The sequence below is a fragment of the Rhagoletis pomonella genome, unplaced genomic scaffold (genome assembly GCF_013731165.1).
Source record: "Rhagoletis pomonella isolate Grant_MI unplaced genomic scaffold, Rhpom_1.0 Rhpom_scaffold_00317, whole genome shotgun sequence".
NCBI classification, from domain to species: domain Eukaryota; kingdom Metazoa; phylum Arthropoda; class Insecta; order Diptera; family Tephritidae; genus Rhagoletis; species Rhagoletis pomonella.
This window is the reverse complement of record NW_023458871.1, coordinates 66,555-86,838: the sequence shown is the minus strand read 5'-3', so window position 1 is coordinate 86,838 and position 20,284 is coordinate 66,555. Positions and strand designations below refer to the sequence as shown.

General features: G+C 37.6%; 4 protein-coding genes across 4 annotated transcripts; 3 read left to right on the top strand and 1 right to left on the bottom strand.

The window, feature by feature from the left end:
• Positions 1-566: 566 nt before the first annotated feature.
• On the top strand, positions 567-4,183 carry LOC118750590. The gene is made up of 4 exons (XM_036485327.1): positions 567-1,071; positions 1,137-1,373; positions 3,426-3,621; positions 3,687-4,183. The coding sequence occupies exons 1-4, from the start codon at positions 567-569 to the stop codon at positions 4,138-4,140; spliced, it is 1,392 nt and encodes a 463-aa protein (XP_036341220.1). The 3' UTR covers positions 4,141-4,183.
• A 4,150-nt stretch (positions 4,184-8,333) lies between these two features.
• Positions 8,334-11,738, bottom strand: LOC118750594. Its single transcript, XM_036485331.1, has 5 exons — positions 11,523-11,738; positions 9,960-11,450; positions 9,237-9,881; positions 9,009-9,167; positions 8,334-8,942 (listed from the first exon to the last, which is right to left on the bottom strand). Exons 2-4 carry the CDS (start codon positions 11,419-11,421, stop codon positions 9,031-9,033), a joined length of 2,244 nt encoding a protein of 747 aa, XP_036341224.1. The 5' UTR covers positions 11,422-11,450; positions 11,523-11,738; the 3' UTR covers positions 8,334-8,942; positions 9,009-9,030.
• A 79-nt stretch (positions 11,739-11,817) lies between these two features.
• LOC118750595 (trimeric intracellular cation channel type 1B.1-like) lies at positions 11,818-14,056 on the top strand. Its single transcript, XM_036485333.1, has 4 exons — positions 11,818-11,909; positions 12,316-12,605; positions 12,696-12,968; positions 13,032-14,056. Exons 2-4 carry the CDS (start codon positions 12,328-12,330, stop codon positions 13,309-13,311), a joined length of 831 nt encoding a protein of 276 aa, XP_036341226.1. The 5' UTR covers positions 11,818-11,909; positions 12,316-12,327; the 3' UTR covers positions 13,312-14,056.
• A 3,481-nt stretch (positions 14,057-17,537) lies between these two features.
• LOC118750593 (negative elongation factor D-like) lies at positions 17,538-19,876 on the top strand. The gene is made up of 5 exons (XM_036485330.1): positions 17,538-17,742; positions 17,810-18,522; positions 18,754-19,200; positions 19,277-19,758; positions 19,833-19,876. Exons 1-5 carry the CDS (start codon positions 17,680-17,682, stop codon positions 19,862-19,864), a joined length of 1,737 nt encoding a protein of 578 aa, XP_036341223.1. The 5' UTR covers positions 17,538-17,679; the 3' UTR covers positions 19,865-19,876.
• Positions 19,877-20,284: the final 408 nt, after the last annotated feature.

Genomic DNA, 20,284 nt, shown 5'->3' with positions numbered 1-20,284 from the left:
AAAGTCAATGGCTGCGTTTCTTTATACATTCCGGATAATCCCATTTCACAGCCGGAATAAACAGAATGCGTTTGAAATATACGTCAACATATCATCAGGAACGTTCTAAAGAATAAATAAACAAAAAAGTTTATTCCAAACATTCAGAATGAATAAAGAAATGCAGCCAATGGCAAGTCCGAAGTAAACAGATCATTTTGAGATTAAATTTCTGATTAAGTGTCCCAACAACCTAGCGTCCTAATGTTATCGATTTTGTGAATTTTCCAGCAAAGTAAGGGCCAGAGTTGTGTCTCAAATGACAAATTGAAAAAAAAAAAGTTGACGTCAACTTTTATTTCTATGTTTTAAAACGTTAGCGTCAAAAATAATACATACATATGTTTATCTTTCATATATTTCTTTAAGCTAAGGACAGGGAAGCTTACCGACTAAACGTACATCAAGGACGACTACACATACATACATACATATTTACCTAACCTTTACCTACGCATATATATTTTGTTACTTAGATAGTTTTTTAAAATCGCGTTTCCTAGAGTCGCCAAATCTGTGAAATAAAAATGCTGAACCGCAAGCGAATGACTTTCTTTAATCGTGAAAAAATTCGCTCTGAGCTCACCACCCTCAACTACGTAGAGGCACGACGTCTCAACGGACCGATTTACTGCGCTCTGGTCAAGGAGCTATACGAAGAGGGCTGTAGGATTAGTGCACGCCATCTTGAAAACTTAGCGGAAAAGGAAACTTTTTTCTACGAGACGAAGGTCATCCGGGATCGTGTTTGCGATAACAGGGACTTGTTGATGGCACTCTTTGATAATATGCGCGTAGCCGAGAAGATGCAAATAGTTGAACAAGCTGAACGTTACCAGACGACAGTAAAGTGTCTCTATCAGATTATTCAGCTGTTAGAGCCATATAAAATTTCATTTGATTGGCTGTTGGCGCATATTTACAGCATAATCATACCGATTTGTGAGCATATCGAGAGCATCAACGAACCGAATACTAAAGAGACCATTGCTCGCATCTACTTTAAAACTGCTAAATTCCACAGTCTGCGAGGTGAGTAAAACGATGATCGCTTTCACTACTACAAAGGTGTTTCAATTGCATAGGAATAATTTCAGAGAACTCGCTGCCTATTGCCATCAAATTTATGGAAAAGGCTATGGAATTAAGCCGAAACGAAGCGTGGCTCTCTGAATACGTAACCGAACGTGAGTGGGGCGTTTATCCGACGCTGCATCTGGTGGCGGGACGTGAAGTGGCTTGTTTGTTTTTGAAGTATGCTAAAAGCGTAGCCTCACTCGATTCCAAGGCTGCTGAGGAGGCCGCACAAAAAGCGGCTATCAGTCTCGCAGAAGGTGAGTGTACATACATATATACCTTGGGAAAATTGTTAAATAAAAGTGTGGGAAAAAAAGGTAGCAACGCTAAGCGCTGAGTAGATTTGATATTGAATAGAGAGTCTTCAGTTTATCTGCGGAAAACTAATTTTTCTCGAAGGGTAAAGCAAAGTAATTGCATAGCAATTTACTGCCCAGAAATTTAATGGTTCCCAGTTGTTTCTGTTCTGCGTTCTGAGTGACTATTGAGGACTACTATAAGCGGTACCTCAAAGGTACATCTTCCAAAAATATAGGCAATTAACCCAATCTAACCCAAGTCTTTTGGAAAAGTTTAGATTGAGAGATATATAACTTTAAGAAGTATACACCACGAACTCGTGGGCCTATTGTGCCCTCCACTAAAAACACAGCACATCTTTTATTCCCAAAGAGTCCAGGAACTCCAGGAGAACCTTTGGAGTTAGGGAGTGTATGTGCTGAGGTCGCCGCTGTTCTAGCTAAGCTGTCTTATATCTCTTCCCCTTTATTCTTTTGTGTATATTATTGTATTCAGCTAGGGTTTTCCCGCGAAGAATAATAGTGTTTTGAGTGCCGCCTGAAGTTTCATTCCGCTGTAAAGATTCATAGGAGTTCGTAGGACCATAAATTCCCTCCCCAAGCAGTTGCTCCAAGTCGCCTTGCTGCGGAGCTCCGTTTTGAATTTGTTTTAGAAAGGGCTAGCCTGGAGTCCTGACTTTTCTATATTCCTAGGTGATAGGACTTTGCATGTACCATAACCAACTCTTGCGAAGTTTAATGGACTTGGCTTGGCTGCATGTTCCATGCTGATGTACAGTGGCTGGAGTTTGAGAACAACCTCGAGTTCTGTCGCCAGGCATGTGCGCATAGCTCCCGAAATGCCAGACACTTGCCAGACGTTGTAGTTTGATGTGAGACTGTCTCACTGTGGCTAAGGCGGTTCTGGAAACCTAAGTTACTGGCCCATAGGTCACTATTGGTCGTACCATCATGCTGTACATCCATCTTTGAATCTTGAGGCTTTTGAAGTGGTCACAACCATATGTAATAACCACAGCAGCTTAGAGTCCCAGGTTAGGCCCAAATACTTAACCCCGACGGAGACCTTAACGACTACCTTATTTAGGACTATATTCCCAGTGAAGGGTACGATGGTCATCGATTGGTATTGACTCCAAGATTGGTATTGGCGTGCCTCTTGTCAGCTCATTTAGAGTATGTGTACTCTCCAAGGCTATCCATGTTGTTGGTTTTTCACATTCAAGTGCTTTAGTAAATTCAAGTGAAGATGTCTACTTCACACAGGTCGGTCAGCCAATTGCAGAAATGCGGCAACCAAAAACTGAAGTTGAATAAGAGCTCTGGCGAGTATACCCTAATTTCTACCTTGAGGTCAAATTTGGAGTATATTTGGGGTCACAGAATCTGCATACTGGTGGAAATAATTCAGCCTTTTAGTTTGGCAGGGTAGGTGACTGCTTGAGGAGCTTACATATATGTCATTTCTACAAGTGACGGCACGATCCGTGTTAAGAACATCGTGGAGGCCTTTAACGTCAATGGCCAGAAATTTGCACAAAGCGAACATGCGGTGACGACCGTCGTGTTTGAAAGGTTTATTTGACTAGCGGTCTTGATGACGGTCTGTAACGCTGCTTGAGAAATACAGGTGGCCTGAGAATAATGTACATATCTTGGACCAAATTTCCGACATTCCTTCACAAGTTCGGTTTGGCGAACCAGTTTCGTTGTGCCATCTTCAGTATCATTTCTCGTATGGTATTTTAGACTTTTCAGTAAGTAAATTTTTATTCAAACGCTAAATGAATTGTTAACCTAATCTTAGTTTTAGTTTTAATCATTCACTAGTCTATAAGAATTATGTATTCATTAGACTAAACAAATAAATAAATATGTAAGTTACTTACCACAACCTCTTTTGTGATGAATGTGGCGTCACTTAACATAGTCTTGCTAATCATATTTCGACTCCGCTCTAATTTATATCAAATTCACTATATCTCTTATCTTTTCCAATTTCCGGCATAGTCGGCATAGAGAAGAATAAACTGGAATATATACGGGCCCTCATCTCACGTGCCAAATATATGCTGAATTCTGAGAACTACGAGTCCTCTTCGAAGTTATTGCTAAGAGTGCAGAAAGATCTGGCCAAGGATACTACAGTAACCGAACCTAAAATATTCTGTGATCTGTATTTATATGAAGGCATCTGTTTGTGGAAGTAAGTAGAAACTTTAGCGCAGTTGCTCTTTCAACAAGTAATATCTATATCCATTTTGTTTTCAGTCAAAAGGATATAAATAGCGCAATTGCCAAACTGAAAGAAGCTTTAAAGTTTGCAATTAAAAGTCTTTCTCAAAGACGGGAAGCTGAAGTGTGTGTTGCTATTGGAAAAATTTATGCGTCTAAAATGGACACAGAATCTCAAAGAACAGCGTTCAATGCATTTATGCGTGCAAAGCAAATTTTTGGTAAACTTGGAGATGCCTTGAATCGAAAGAAAGCTCATTACATGTTGGCCAAATTGAAGGCCGACAAGATATTTCCTTCCCTTATGGATTTGCTGAAGAACAGCCAGGAGAAGGCTTGTGGATTTTACAATTTGCGTCAGTGGAAAAATAGTTGCAAAGCATTTTGGAATACAATGGGAGTTGAAGAGTTGAAAAAAGACAAAATTTACTGTTTACTTGAAGACAAGATCGAGGATACATTCGCTTGGGAAGACAACGAATTTGTATGAAATCGTACAACTCAGGCTGAAGCATGCATACACACATATATAAATCTATGTATACTACAATAAATACAAAAATAAATAGATATACATACATATATATTTTATACTCAAATAAAACAAAAATACTTAAAAAATTAAAAGAATATACTTTAAATCATATTACATTAAACATTCTTGTGTATATGTATATATCCATAGGATTCTCGGAAGCGGCTCTAACGCATAAGGTTGCCACCTATACGAAATTTTTTATAAATTAATTAAAGCATCATAATATAGGTATCAAATGGAAGGTATTTTAAAGATCCCTAATTCAAAAATATTTTGAAGAGAGTTGCCACCTATTTTGAATCGCATATTTATTTAATTTTTTGTTTAGAACAAAAAGGTAAAATATTACTATGCATGGGTACCAAGAGCAGGTTCTTAAACAACGCTTTTCCTATATACAAAATGTTATCTCTTAGGATAATAGTGTAAGGTTGCCACCTATTTTCGATTCTAAGCACCTTATCTAAAAAATCGCATTGCGGATATCAAATGAAATATTTTCCATAAGGATTGCCACGCTTCTATGTAATACAAATTTTTATTTTTTTGATTTCAGTCAACTTTTTTTTATGTATGTATACACAGTACATATACGCTCAAGATACATTCCAGCGTATTTCGGAATAGGGTTGCCACCTAAATTGTAGAGTAAGGAATTTACTTAATAGATATCGAAATCCATTTTTTTTTTGTTAAGGCTATCCAAATCTTGAAAACTTTAAATAGTATATGTACTCCGGGCAGTCTCGTTTAAAACTGTAGAACTCAACTTCTGCTGTGTTTGCCAGAGACGGCATCATCCCAACTCCAGGTGCAATACCTCCAACGGATGGAATCACCTAAGAACCTGGTCACGCCTTAGCTCACATAGGGAGAGGACCACAAATATTGTTAATTCCTGCTGTTCAAGCTATAGGGCATCACACGCCTACACGGCCGCTGAAACTGCAACGGACTTCGGAGCAAGATGGAACAGATAACTGTATTTATGGATCGGCCCGGCATACTGATAGCTGGGATCCAAGAAACTAAGTTGCACAGTTATGTCATCGCAGTTGCACCACTGCTGAGTTGCGCCTCGATTGCGAGCGAGACAATGGTGGTGGTCTATCGATCTTCCTACATCACACTGTGCAGTATCGTCCAATCGAAGAAGACGTCGACCCCAGGGACACCACCCTTGAATGAAGAGATATGGCTGTCCAGTCAGGCGATGTTGAGCTCGAAATATTTACCGTTTACGTACCCGCTGAGATTAGTGCACTACTCAGAGGGGAAAACTTTTGGAACTCAAGCCTAACCAACGATCGTAGGAGAAACCTATTGGCTGAGTATGTAGACGATTCGGCATCGTGGGCAGCTGCTTACCTCTCTATCAATAAGCCTAGCCACTTTGTTTCCGTGGACCACCGTACCTATGTCAACTTCAACAAAGCTTATTGGAACGGCTTCCCGAATATTACCGACTTCGCCGCCCTTTCAGAAGCGGCTGTTCTCGCGAACGAGCGTTACCACCTAGCGTACCCGCCTTTTTTATGGCGCCGCTCAGCCGCTCACCGCTGTGCCGCTCGTTGCGTGGCCTCGACCTTAAGAATCCTAATTTGGAGATTCGACAACTGATAAATAAGAAGTGGGAGCAGCGTTTAAAGACCTACAACTTCGTCTCTGGTGGAAGTAAGCTCTGGTCAGCCGTGAGGTCCCTGAGTGGCAAAGTGGAAATCGCTTTCGGCGGCCATGCCTCGTCGAACCCGAAGAAATTCACGAGCTATTTTAGCCGGCAGTTAAACTGCATCCTTCGGTGTATAGGGCCAAATGTCTACTGATTAGAAGACAGCACAAGCTGCCTAAAAATAAAGCACCCCTTTCTTGCAGGGCGAGACCCTCCAAAGCTATTTTACCTACAACACCCGCACCTACACCGTAATACATTTTGGAACCGTCGAAGAGGTTTTAGGATGATGATGCTGACTTGCAGAGATGTACGTGTATATGTTTAAAGCTTTGTCCAGTTTGGGACCCAAGTAAGGAGTTTTCATAAATTAAATTTATTTAAGGAGACTCCAGCCACATTATATTTTTTTAACCTGGTTGCTCTTAATCGTAAATTGGGTAAGGACACTGTGAGACAGAACTGTCTCGGTAGTGGTCGAAGCACCTCTATACAGCGCAGAGATAATAGAGCTCCTTTCCATGGTGGCGTCATTTCAACTTTTTTCTGACGATATTCACCTGATGGATGACCTTGATGGGAGGGAATCCTACACCGATGACGTAGTATTTTTATTGAAAAGTAGATTTCTGAATGGATCCAATGTTTCTTCAGGGTTGACGGTTAAATAGATCCTGGTAAGGCGGAACTAGCTAAACTTTCTAGAAAATGTAAGATTCCCAAAACAATTAAAGGAATTTGATTGGCCTTTCTGATATGGTCATGTATGTATTTCAGCTTGACTTGACTTAACTGCTCTTGGTACGAGATGGGGGTCCATGAAGTATTTTCTTTACTCTACCATAGATTAGCCCATAATGTTCTTTGAGTGGTGGAATTTGCTAAAAAAAAATACAGATAAGACTGCGTTAGAGCGGGTGCCTTACCGTTTCCGTAGCTAAAATGGCCCTGAACAGCTTTTTCTCAATTTTTATATCTTCAACGAATGAGTGATTGCAATGCAGTGCCTGGAAATAAGAACCAAAACTTGGATATGTCGCTTATCGGAAGCTGGCCGCAAATCTTAAATTTAGGCCTGGTCCAAGACTGTCAATAGATCTTTTGAGACCTCCGCAACTCTTTATTTGGCGCAGGTTTTTATTACGGAATTCACGGTAGACATACTATCGCACCTCTTTTGACCCTCTGCTACTGACGTGACCGAAGTTTCTCTATTATACTGACGTGTAGTCACTCAGACACCAATTTTCCAGATCAAAATATCTATGTATATTAGATATTTATAAATAAACTTTTTTCGATTTAAGCTGGAAATTCTATCAATATTTTAAATACTCATTAAAAATACTATTTGTCGAAAAGTAGACGTTTTTAGTAATCAATGCCCCGGGAAAATGTCGAACCTCCAGTGTCTGCCAGACTACCACATCAGTCGTAGAGGGTTAAGGATGATTCGGTGAAATCATCTCAACACCTTCGCAGCGTTTGCTTCCTTGATAACATTGCGAAGCTCTCTGGAACCTACATCAGCCACTTGCGTTACTTCGTCTAGGTGAAGTGACGTTTTAACAGCACTGTTCTTTATTTCAAAATCCGTGCTACGATGCTAATTAGATCGATCCCTATCGCTTCACAGTACAAAAAATTTGGCAACACAAGCCCTCTTAGGATCTTCCGGCCTTCACATTTGAATCTCAAATACTTCTAAATCCAGAGGTCAGCTAAACAAACGATCGCACCGCTTGATTTGAATTGGGTTCTTCTGCCGGATGCCCATTAAAAAGTTTTGAATTTTAATTTGAATGCATAACACAGGCCAACAAAAATTGAAAAAAAATTGTTGGTGCGGCAAATGTTAAAACTGCCTTTGATAGACTTTTTTGTGCTGATTACGAATCCGTAAGTATAAAATTTCCATCAACTCCAGATTGAAATTACGATACCATCCCTGCACCCTGACCCTAAGGTCACTTAAGTAACTTATTGGACAGCAAAAACTGATTTTGGCACAATTTTTTTCTTTCACTAACACAATACTCCACTATTTTGTTATTGTTCAATAAATGACTTTAAGTGACCATCGGGTCCAGGTGCAAGGATGGTATTTTCACTGATAGTAGCTGAGAATTCTAGATTTAATTTGAGCCTAAACCGAAGGCTCTATCAGCTTTTGCTTATTTGCTAGAGCTTTCGTTTTTCACAAAATCTGGATCTGATGGAAACTTTAGACTTACAGATTCGTAATCAGCACAGAAGTCTATCAAAACAAGCTTTAACATGTGCCGCACCAAAATCAGTGTTGCCCTGTGTAATACATATAAGTTATGTGATATAGCAAACGACATATGTTTCTGGCTTCAAGATTGCTCTATGCTTAGGGCAGGCAGTCATCATTATCTTACCAGATAAACTATTTTACATAAATATATGCTAAAACTTATTTAATTTTTTCACTTACCTAATAATAAAATCCTAATTCATCTCTCAGTATTGTTTATTTATCAATTTACGGTACGGACACACTTTTAATTATGAAATTCTTATAAAACCAACTTACAAGTTAATTGTCCTAAAATTTGAATGAGTGGAAATGTTAATTATAATTGTTTGTTCATAGCAAAGTATGTGTTGGAGAGCCAATGCAATTTATCGTCAGTGTTCAATGTATAATGGTTTCATACATTTATGTAGAGAACTGAAATTACAAATTGTGCTTGAATATAATATTATTGTAGATACATATTTTGTATTAAATTACTTTAAGTAACTCTCAACTAGATGCTTTTTTTCATATTTTTCCTTGTTTGTTTTTATGGTATATACACACAAAAAGGTGAACAAAGAACCAAATTGTTTGAGATACTCGTAAAATATCGGTATACCAATTTATGAAAGGAATAAAGCACTTAATAGTCAGTATAGTTCAATATAAACGACTGCAAATGCCCGCAAAAAAATCTTAGGGATATAACAAAATGTTGGTTCAATTAAAAAATAACCAATAATATATCCTTAATAATAGGTCTTCACAAATTTGCGATCTTAATTGTACACCGCTAAACTTTATGCGTAGAGAATGATGTAGCTGAAATGAAAAATAAACGCGAAGATTTAATAAGTTACCAATTTTATAATACTTTAGAAAACCTACAGGTCTCACACATACTAAATCATCACTCGACTCCCATCGTCGAGTTCAAAATATTCGAAGATACCTCAACTGGAGAGTCTAGACTTTTATCTTTAGATATCTCATCGATACGCTCCTTTACAATTCCATCTACAATTTCGCTATCTTTGATCGTGGAGTCTTTTTAAAAAGAAAATTTTTTATAATTTTTTATCCGTATATCCAGTAACTTTCATTACAATAACTCACCATCAGCAAACAATTGCAGTGATATATTGTCATCCAGAGTATCACGCAATTTAGTATCGCCTATAGAGAGTTCTTCAGGCACGTTTTGCTCATTTGTGTCACATTCAGGGCCGTTATTTGTTGTTGCCACTGCATCCATAGTATTTGCCAAGTCGGTACTTTCAGTTCCGCGGTCATCATTTACGTTGTTTATAAGAGAGTCTACTATATCATTTAATGAGTTTAATGATTGCGAAGGTGATACTGAATCAATGCGGGTGAGTTTAGGTAACTCTGCTGCGACAGAGTCAACGAGGTCCTCTTTCGCATCGGGCATGACATCTTTAGTTGTTTCAGCAGACTCAGTATTTAGGGCGGTTGCACCATTTGTAATATTTTCAGCTACCTCATTAACACCCTTCTCAATATTTGGCTCAGTGCTGCCTGATTTATCAACAAAAGCCGGTTGTTCTACTGCAGAAGCAAAACTTTCCCCAGAGGAATCGTGGCCAGAGCCTGATTTGCCATCTGCAATTCCTTTATCAACCAAAGCAGATTCAGATTCATTGGGAACCGGTTCTTGTGGCTCAATTTCCGCAACGACATCATCGACTGCGGTTGCTGAACTTGTTCGTGATATGCGTCTTTCAGGTATTTCGATGGGCACTACATGGTAAATAAATTTATTGTAAATATAATTTTAATGGTGGGAAAATGTTATCTTTCCTACTTGGTTAACCTTACCTATGTATTCACATTCGTCATCTTCATCGTCATCCTCATCCACTTCATCTGCAGTTAACCGCCGTAAACTACTTGGTGGCATTTTCTCATTTGCCAATTTTAGCTGTTCCTTGCGAGGACTAGGCGATCCGTCACCTTTTAGAGGACTGAAAGATTTTTTCTCACGCTTCTTTCGTCCGGCCGATGCATAAGGTGTACTAGCAATTGCCGGGGCAACAAAGAGAGAGGGGTCGAGTTCAATATCATCGACTACTTTACCGTTTTCAACTTTTTTCAGACGAGCCGGCGTCGCTGTAAGTGACATAATTGCCGGATTTGCTGATTTTAGTGCTGCTTGTGAAGTTGAAGCAACATCGGGTGCGAATATTTGACTGTAATCCGCTTCTTCTGAATCGCTACTGTCTCCAAATATTTCAACCTGGTCACGAAAAGACACAGACAGATTTTTAGATTTGGAACGCTTAGCTTGTAGTCGTCGGGCACGGGCGTTCGATTCAAAAATTAACATCATGGGATGTGAACAACGTTCAATTTTAACACGTGAACAAAATACGCGCTTGCCATACATTTTTATTAGTTGTGTTCTTGTAAACTTTGTTGGCTTGGTGCTAGAAACCGCGGCAGCGGCGTTAACTCTTTTCGCAATGGATCCAGTACTAAACTTCTTTTCTTTTACTGGTTTATCTGCTCTTGCTTTTGATTTTGGAGATTTAGTAAGTGCATTTAATTTTATGAAGAAACCAGACTGTGGCTTCGGATCAGAAGGTGGCCGGCCCCTTTTGGGAGGAGAGCCTTTTTCAGTTGGCGATGAACTATTGCTCTTGCGGGGTTTACCAATATTTTTAGTTTGTTTATTAGATATCTTATTTTTCTTTAGAGCTTTCCTTTTTGCACGAAATTCCTGTTGAAGCTTTGCTAAATCTTGACGCAGCAAACGTACATTACAACGTTTTACCTTAAGCTGAGTTAACTGTTGCGCCTTTACAAGTACTGCAGGGTCGAACAACTTTTGTTGAGCCTTCGTAGGTGTTGCTTTCTTTGGTGATTTTTCGCCATTTTTCAAAGAGGAGGTGGAGCGGTCTTCTTGGCTCAGACGTTTTTTCGGCGTTGACGTTTTTGATGATTTGCCAATTTTATTGCAAAACTCAATTTTCTTTCTTTCCAAAAGCACTTTGAATGGTTTAACAAAAACTCCTTTTGGTGGGGACAAACTGCGGCTTTTACTTACACTTTTCGCAACGAAATTTGTTGCCGGTGGCGGCATAGACTCACGCCGTGCAGTTGTTTTCTCAGCACGTTTCGATGTTGGCTTTTTAATTTTATTTGGCGTCTGCAGATCTTTAAGCGACATAGGCGAAGGTGACCGCTTCGAAGCCTTGATTGTTTCGCCTTTTTTTGGGGGCTCCACAGCTTTTTTATTAACCGGGGGCTCTGATTTTAGTTTATCGAATAACGACTCCATTTTCTAAGACTTTTGCACGACGGCACAACCTGTAATCAGTAGAACTATTTTTAGTGACTACTCCGTCAAAAACCGCCGTTCAAGTTCACAATTTTACTTACGATTATTTGCGTATTGTATTGAGTGCGGGTTTTGCGCTCTGTAGCTGCTTTACTATTTTACAAGTTTTCCTACAAATTATATTGTTTTCTTTAACATTTTTTCAACGAATCGCTAAATTTTAGATGGGAAAGTAGCGCAGTTTTCTTGCCGTGCAAAACAGACGCGTTATTGAAGGGACTTTTCGCCGCGTAGATTTTCGCCGTGCGAATTGACAGCTACTTCAATTGTTGGAATGAGATGACTACTGAAGCCGAAGATGGAGACGAAAAGAGTGTTGCAAAGTTCTTCATTCGTATTCATTGATGGGCAGCACTGGTCGCCGACAGAGATCGTAAATTACGTGCTTGTGTTTTTTGTGTTGCGGATTTGGCTCGGAGCGGAGAAAAGTAAAGTTAATTCATTATCTTAAATTATCATATATCATATTGAACAATGATAAGATTAACAAAAGCTTTGGGATTTTAAGTCATTGTTTACATATAAATCTGGGAAATAAAACTTATGTAACGGTATCGTGAGTGCTGTGCCAGTTTTCTAAAAAAGAAAAGATCCGAAAATTCTATTTTTAGCGTTTTCCCAGCATTCAGGCATACCAAAAATTGTTCTAAATGCTGACAGTAGTTTTTTTTATATTTTGACCGCATCTGGAATACGTTTTGGATGTAAAGTTTATTTTTTAAGGTTTAAAACGATATACTTAGTATTAGAAGCGCGAATATGCACTTACGTGGCTTTAAATAACACTAAACCACAATTATGGAAATATAATTTAAACGCCTATTTATTTTCCAGTTAGCCAACAAGATGGATCCCGAAGCATTCTTGGATATGGCCAATCAGGTCATAAAGCTGAAAATGTTTCCATACTTCGACATCGCACACAGCCTGCTTGCTGCACTGGCTGTAAGAGAAGATTTAGGTTCGAATGCACAATCGTTCTCACGGAAACATCCACTCGCTTGTTGGCTTTCCACTATGTTAGTCATATTCTCCGGAGGTATGGTAGCTAATGCTTTGCTCGGCGAACCTATTCTGGCTCCTCTCAAAAACACACCGCAATTAATGGTTGGCACTGTTGTCTGGTGAGTCTCTTAGCTTTTTCCGGTGTAAAATAATTTATAATTTTGTATTTCAATTCACAAACATGTATGTATGTATGTATATTTACACAGGTACATGATTTTTTACACGCCCTTTGATATCGGCTATAAAGTTGGCAAATTTCTTCCCATTAAAGTAGTGGCTAGTGCAATGAAAGAAATCTATCGCGCTAAGAAAGTTTATGATGGAGTCTCACATGCAGCAAAATTGTATCCTAACGCTTGGATCATAATGATCATTATTGGTACCCTAAAGGGCAATGGTGCTGGATTCACTAAACTTCTAGAGAGACTGATTCGTGGTGCTTGGACACCTACAGCTATGGAATTCATGCAACCTTCATTGTAAGTTAAATATCTATGCTTAAATATCATTCATGTACGAATAATTTTTTGTACTTTACTTAGCTATACAAAGGCTTCATTGCTGGCTTCGATCATATTCGTTCTGGACAAAAAGACCGATTGGATATCGGCACCACATGCACTTGTGTATTTTGGCATTGTCATCTTCCTTGTGTACTTTAAACTCTCTTCCATTCTTTTGGGAATACACGATCCTTTCCTGCCGTTTGAGAACTTGTCCTGCGCTATTTTCTTCGGCGGAATCTGGGATAGCTTAGCAAAGATATTGGGGCGTGGTCAGGCAAAAGAAGGTGAAAATAAGGAAAGCAAAAAGAACAACTAAGAGACTTTATCAGTGGCTTTGTTGAAAGACGTTAAAGATGCTGAAGCTACTCAGATTGGAAAACTACAAAAGCAACCAAATACAACACAGCGACCTTTTTTCGAAAAGATGAAATCAACACCAGCGTTTGAATTCCTTTTATTATTTTCAGTTTTTAGTTTAAAAAATAATTTAAAATTTCCATTAGGGAAGTGACCTCCTAAGCATTGTGTTCTAGTCAGATTTAGGCCATATACAATTGTTTTTGCACTGAAATGTAATAATGTGAACATCAAAGTCACGCTTGTAAATAAGCAGCAAGTGGGTGTGTTTGTTTATTTATGAATGTGACTTTTGTGGACAAGCGTATATAAGGATTTTAATTCAGAGTTTATTTATTTTAATAATTTAGTTGTTGATTTTATTTAGTACATTCTTATGCCTGCGTACATTAAAATAGTGTCAGTAATTGGTAGATATAATATATGTATATGCATGAACTTGTTATACGAAAATAGCATATTAGTTTTATGCTTAGATCAACTGTCTTGCCATATAAATATGTATGTACGGAAGCAAGAAAAAGGGATTTAAAAATCAAAATGCATATGAAAACCTAAATATGAGTATTCAAAAATATCGTCATGTACATACAATCGAAAAAGTTAAACCAAAAATACGCACATCTCGATGCTGCATACATTACATACATACATTTAAATTAATTTTATATAAAAAATAAAATAAAAAATACCTTTGAGATACCAAAAACGGACTAAATTTGTATAGATGGAGATAAGGATTTACTTCTGTCTCAGTGAGCTTTAACCCTTTATTGCTGACGTGGTTAACCACGGGCGCCCCGATTTTGGTATAAATACCTTGAATATGGATCAAATTATTAGTTAAAATCACGGGGTAATGTTTTTCACCATAAAATTAAAATTGAGTAAAATATCACGAAAGCGTCAATGTGAATTTTTCACAGCAAAGTTTTTTATTTTGCTTTGTGCAAAACTTCAGAACATTAAGTGGAATTGTACGAAAACGCTTAACTTTTTAATCGGATTTTTTTAGATAAATCTTGTTTGTGCAATTTTAGTGTAGTAAAATGCAAATTTGAAGTTTCTAAAAAATCCCATTGATTTTTGACATTTTTTATGGGGGGTTCCGTCGTAATATGAACTATATTTAAGAAAAAAAATGGAAACAAATAAAAATTAAAAATTTGAATTTTTCTTTGTACATAGACTTTTATAGTTGACTGTAGGTACATATGTACATGTATACAATTTTATGAGAATATCACTGGATTAAATTGAAGGTGCTACCAAACCATGAATTAAGGACAAACTTTTTTTTCCCTTTTTCGACGTATTCAAGCAATTAATACGAATAGTACAGCAATACAGTTTTTATACGGCTAACTAGCACAAAATTTACGTATATTTCATTCAATATTTCATTTAAAATGTCAAATTCCCTGCAAATACATCCGAATTTACAAAAGGAATTTCACTACTAATAGCCTACTTTGCGTACTTTTCTACTACTATTTTCTGCTCCAAAGGTTTCATTCGAAATATTCTAAATATTCTTGGCTTGTATAAACGCAAAGTAATATAACTGTCAGCACTGCCGGACCTACTTGCGTCAAAAGTTGAGTGTTGGCCAACGTTTGTTGGTTCCGTCCAAGGCGAATTTAACCAAGGTGGTGTTAATGGCGAATTTAAATTTTCACCGCAGTCCTTCTGAATGTCAAAATGATGTGTTTTGTTGTAACATGAATTCGCCTTGTTTACAACAAACACGTCATTTTGACGTTCAGAAGGACCGCTGCGAAAATCAGAGTATAAATAATAGCGGTCTTCATCTAAAGTGATAAAGGGATAAATTGCTTAAATTTATCAGTTTGTCCGCATTCTTTCATGAACGCACCTTGGTAAATAATTGAACAAAATGGTGTATTATTTAACTTATTTGGCTGGTTACATTTCATTCTTACCTTTTCCATTGTGCTAATTTGCTTTGTATGTGTTCATAACAAAAGCGACCACTTAGCAGTCTGTCAAGGTTGAATTTGGTGACAGGTCATGATTCAATAATACAAGGTTCGATAAACTGACAGTTTTCTCTCTCGCACCGCTCCCTTAGCAGTGGCACCGTGTTGCTTCTTTGCAAATTTACTTGGAAAAAGTGTAGCTTTGGTGTGAAATAGAAGTATAAGCTTTTGTACAATATGTTTATTTGTATATACATATGAAGCACATTTAACTTATGAAAACATAAACTTTTTTAAAATTGGATATTTACATAAAAGTCGCTGTAGTTTTAAATTAATTTTGAGCCCTTTTGCAGTTTTTATACAGCTAAATAACACATAAATTACGTAATTCACGTAGATATTGTAATATTACGTTGAGTATTTCGTTTAAAATGCCAGATTTCCTGCAAATTGCATTGGAATTTACAAAAGGAATTTCCAAGGGTTTGCATTCTTCGTCTTTCTCCGTCCTTCGTAAATGCAACCTTTTGTAAGGGAGTGTCAAACCGCGGCTGTGAATAATTATCTAACCTTGTATTATTGAATCATGGTGACAGGTAACAAGATCAACGGAAATAAGGTCAATTGACTTTATTTCCCACCCTGGTAATACCGCTTACCATCGTGTATCAGTGGAGCGACGATCGAATACAACATTTGGAAGACAACGTACTTAGGTATATACTTTGAAAGCAGAGGAATAACCTGTTCAATACTTCTTCGCTATGATATGTTTAATAAGGTGAAAATGCAGATGCACATTTTTTTTTTGCTTATTCAAATTTGAAATCATTTGAACAGCTGATGGTTTGACGATTTACTAGATTTTACTAGCAAAAATTCTTTGGGTAAAATCTTGCAACTTCTGACAAAGAGAGGATCGATTTTACTCTCCTATTTTTCCCCTACTTTGCCAGAGAACGGAGTACGGCAACGCTTTCTGGTAAAATCCTGTAAATTCTTGCAATTTCTTGCGATTTAAAGTAAGAGATATCTCATAACTCTTATCGCATACCAAACTATGCGTTTACCCACTACTTTTTCGTATTTGCTTTGATTCCGAGTAGGAAAGAAGTGATGTTATTCATAGAAACGCTGTTCAGGCACAACTAAATAAATAAAATATAATTTTTGTGATCACAATGCAAGAATTATAGAATACAAGATTGCGGGAGTGTGTAAAGAATAATTTTGAAGAAGAAGAGGAAGAAGCGAACAAGGGGTGCGATATAGTGATGTAAAACCAGGTTGAATTGTACCTACTCTTCAGCTTGTTAAATTTGAACGTACATTTGGTACAAGCAAATTATTTTAGGTACATTTGGAACGTTGTAAAATATTGTTTCATGTAAGTAGAAAAATTGTTATGGTACAAAAGGAAGATGTAGTTCACTAACTACCAAAAATATATGCACATAAAAATACATGTTTACTGTTTAGGTACATGTATCCACTTTTAGGTACAATATGAAACTTTAGTATTCATTACTAGTGCGAAAAGATAATAATGTGACGTCAGCGAAAGGGTGGATGCTGCTAAATCGGGAGAGAGAGGACACCCATGAACCAAAAATACAAGATCACGTAAGAACGCGACGTTGTATTTGTAACTGGTTTTGAGAAAAAAGTTTGCGAAAGCGGGTTCGTCAGCTGAGCGTTTGTTTACATCACAAGCACCACTATTTTACACTTTTATTCAAGTAAAGAAGAGTTAATTTAACATGACAACACATTTTAAAGCATTTTGTTGCATCATTTTACCTAAATTGTGCGTTTAAAGTGGCTGACAATAATTTTGGTTTTCGTTGTTTTCTTTGCTTTGTTTACTTTTCGCTCGTTTTCCAGTGAAACAAGATGGCGTAGAACCGCTAAAAAAAATCTACTTTTTTTCACTCTCTTGTTCTTACGTGATCTTGTGTCTTTCGTTCATGGAGGACACCTTTGTTTCGGTGCATTGTGCCACCTGGCAACTTGTCAGAGTAGAATTTTGTTAAAATTTATGTGTTTATCCACCAAAATCGTTTGATAAAGTCATAAACTTTGGTGAAATAGATTTCCCTACAAAGTTTGACTGTTCATTTATCAAAATGATAAATTTATCATATTATCAAGTTTAACAAGAGTTTATCACTTTTGATGAAGACCCCTATTGTTATCTTGGTTTTAACACACGCAGGCGTCTACGCATGTTATGGAGTTCCACTTTAATGCACAAATGTCAAAAGACAAAAGACGCGAAATGCCAGAGAATACAAAAGTGAAAAGCGACTGTTTTTGTTTACGCCAGCAAAAGTGCAATATTTCAGAAAACTCAATTAAACAAAGTTTTGAATTTTCCCATCAACATGGAAATTGAGTACGAAGATGCTGGTTGGCAAGGTCGCCAAAAAGCACCTGGCGAGGATGAGGTGATCTCTTGGCTTTTGTGTGTTTTCGTGCGAAATGTAAATTAACGTAATTTGTTGATAAATTTAGGAAATGCCCGAAGATAATCCTCAGGAAACCATTCAAGAATGTCTGGAAAAGTTTCTTACTCCAGATTACATAATGGAACCTGGTATTTTCACGCAACTTAAACGCTACTTCCAGTCGGGCGGTTCGCCTGAAGAAGTCATCACAATGCTGTCTGAGAACTATAAAGCCGTTGCTCAAATGGCGAATCTTCTTGCTGAATGGCTTATACTTGCGGGCGTAAAGGTCACGGATGTGCAGGCAATGGTCGAAAATCATTTGAAAGACATGATTTTAAAAACATTTGATCCGAAAAAGGCCGACACAATCTTTACAGAGGAAGGTGAAACTCCCGATTGGCTGACTGAAATGATCGACCATCATACATGGCGATCGTTGATATATCGCTTAGCAGAGGAATATCCTGATTGTTTGATGCTAAATTTCACCATCAAACTAATCTCAGATGCCGGGTTTCAAAGCGAAATCACATCAATTTCAACTGCAGCGCAGCAAATTGAGGTATTTTCACGGGTACTAAAGACATCTATTACAAAATTCCTGAACAATCCTGAAGACATACAAAGTGCTATACAAGAATGCGCCCGCATGGTATGCCACGGCCAACACACTTACGTTTACTCGCAAGTTCTGATACAAGTGCTCAGTCAGGAGCCAAAGGGTGGATTCAATATGAAACGGCTCTCGCAGGAAATCACCAAATATGCACTGCAAAAGTGAGTGTGAAAAATATGTAATGTAAATTGTACCAACTGATTTTTATATAACGTAAGCGACATTTTTTCAACATTTTCTTTTAGATGCAGAAATATTGCTAGATCATCTAGATGCATATCTGCATCAAAAAGAAAATTTTGAAAAAATGTCGCTTACGCTATTTTGGCGGCTAGGGATCGATAGTATGTATGTATATTCCAATATGTATTTACATTTTGGCATTTATTTAGCAATCAAAATGTAACGCCCATAACTATGGCGCTTAACGGTTCAGCAGCCTATCCGCAAGCATGCCAGGCACTCTCCTCTATGCTGTCGCGCAACACCCTCAATCCGGCAGATATTACGGTATTGTTTCGTAACTATTCCGCCGCGGATCCGCCACCAATCGATTTAATACGCAATCCACAATTCCTTGAGCTGCTAGTGGATTCATTATTCAAGGCAGGAGTAAAAATAAATCCTGAACATAAGTCTAAGTACATTTATTTGCTGGCATATGCCGCTTCTGTAGTGGATACGCCGGCCAAAAAACGACCGATGACCGAACGCGTACTGAACAAAGATGAACTGAAATGCACCATACAAGCAATCGAGAAAGTGCACGCAATATGCAATGTAAACAAAGGCTCCACCGAACTTATTGCCGAATTGCAAACGCTCTATAATTGCATTAAGTAAATATGATTTGATAAAGAAAAATATTTGTCATATGTACTTACTTACATGCGTATGCCATTCAAATATTTACAGATATCCTGTGGTTGGCGTTGGCGTCATACGTTGGATTGAAAACACTGTTACAGAACCATCTTACTTCAAACTGTCTACAGACAGTTGTCCCACTCACTTGGCTATACTCGACGAAGTGGCAGCCGTGCATTCGACGCTGCATCAGCAAAGTTTACGATTACTCATTCGGCTTTTCGAATCGAAACAAGATGAACTGGAAATTTTGGTACAATTAGAAATGAAAAAAATGTTATTGGATCGCATGGTTAATTTGCTGACCCGCGGCTGTGTTGTGCCAGTCGTGAAATACATCAAGCAGTGTTGCGCTAAGGGTGATACAGATATATCGCTGATACGTTACTTTGTTACCGAGGTGCTAGAGACGATAACACCACCTTACTCGCCAGAATTTGTGCAATTATTTTTGCCAATGGTGGAGAACGAGGAAATAACAGGTACTATGCGTGGTGAAGGCGATAACGATCCGGTTTCGGAATTTATCGGTAAGCAAATAAACTTCAATTGCATATATTTATATTAAATAAATAGTAATTTTTTTTTCCTGTCTATCTTTTAGTACATTGCAAGGCCCGTTACACCACAGTTTAAAGCTTCTTAATACGAAGAAAAATAAGACAATTTTTAAGCTCAGATACGTATGCGTGTAAAAAAAAAGAACACGCCTATACATAAAATAAACAAATATTTTCTACCTACGCATAAAAAGCTCCCAACAGTATGTCATTTGCCATTGTGATGACACAAACTTTAGTTAGGTATCTTATCTACTAAAAACAAACCGTTTACAGTTCAAGCAGCATATAATTGTATAGTATCTTTTAATTTAACTTTTTAAGTTTGCTGACAGCTTAAAACTGATTGTCGCTTTTTCGCGAGTAAATATTAATTTCATTTAAATGTTTTTTTTTTATGTTCGTATCTACATATGTATGTACATACATACATAAGTACATAATTGCAAATATGTATGATTCACACATCCGGCTAGTTGTCGGGAATCGCAAGGCA